Raw genomic sequence first — 672 nt, 5'->3', positions numbered from 1 at the left:
AGCTGGTCGAGGCCATCCAGTACTGCCACGACTGCGGGGTGGCCCACCGCGACCTCAAGTGCGAGAACGCCCTGCTGCAGGGCCACACCTTGAAGCTGACGGATTTTGGCTTCGCCAAGCTGCTCCCCAGGGACCGCAGGGAGCTGAGCTGGACCTTCTGCGGCAGCACAGCCTACGCGGCGCCCGAGGTGCTGCAGGGCATGCCCCACGACAGCTGCAAGGGCGACGTCTGGAGCATGGGCGTCATCCTCTACGCCCTGCTCTGTGCCCGCCTGCCCTTCGACGACACCGACATCCCCAAGATGCTGCACCAGCAGCAGAAAGGCGTCCCCGTCCCCGGGCACCTGGGGATCTCCAAGGAGTGCCAGAACCTCCTGAAAATGCTCCTGGAACCGGACATGACCCTGAGACCCTCCATCGGGGGGGTCAGCAGGCACCCGTGGCTAACGAACCCCTGAGAAGGACTCGCCCTGCTCTCCCCACGCGGAACAGATTGTTTTTAAAATGACGATAAATTTTGGAGGTCAGCGTTTCCCATCTATCCAGCCTCGCAGGCGGCGCGCCTGGCCTCCGGCTGGCAGAGACGAGGTCTGGTTCGTACCCGGGCATTTTTATCAGCTCGCTCGAAGCCCTCGGCCGGCAGCGGCGGGGGACAGGGCAGACACGAGCTCC

General features: G+C 64.3%; 1 protein-coding gene across 1 annotated transcript in view; it reads left to right on the top strand.

The window, feature by feature from the left end:
• The window catches only part of TSSK3 (testis-specific serine kinase 3), an 11792-nt gene extending 11334 nt beyond the window's left edge, over positions 1-458 (top strand). The window contains exon 2 of the mRNA XM_009332215.1: positions 3-458. Coding sequence (XP_009330490.1) covers positions 3-458 — 456 coding nt within the window. The remainder of the gene's footprint in view (positions 1-2) is intronic.
• Positions 459-672: the final 214 nt, after the last annotated feature.

The sequence above is a fragment of the Pygoscelis adeliae genome, unplaced genomic scaffold (assembly GCF_000699105.1).
Source record: "Pygoscelis adeliae isolate BGI_AS28 unplaced genomic scaffold, ASM69910v1 Scaffold359, whole genome shotgun sequence".
Taxonomy (NCBI): Eukaryota; Metazoa; Chordata; class Aves; order Sphenisciformes; family Spheniscidae; genus Pygoscelis; species Pygoscelis adeliae.
This window is presented reverse-complemented; position numbering and strand designations above follow the sequence as displayed.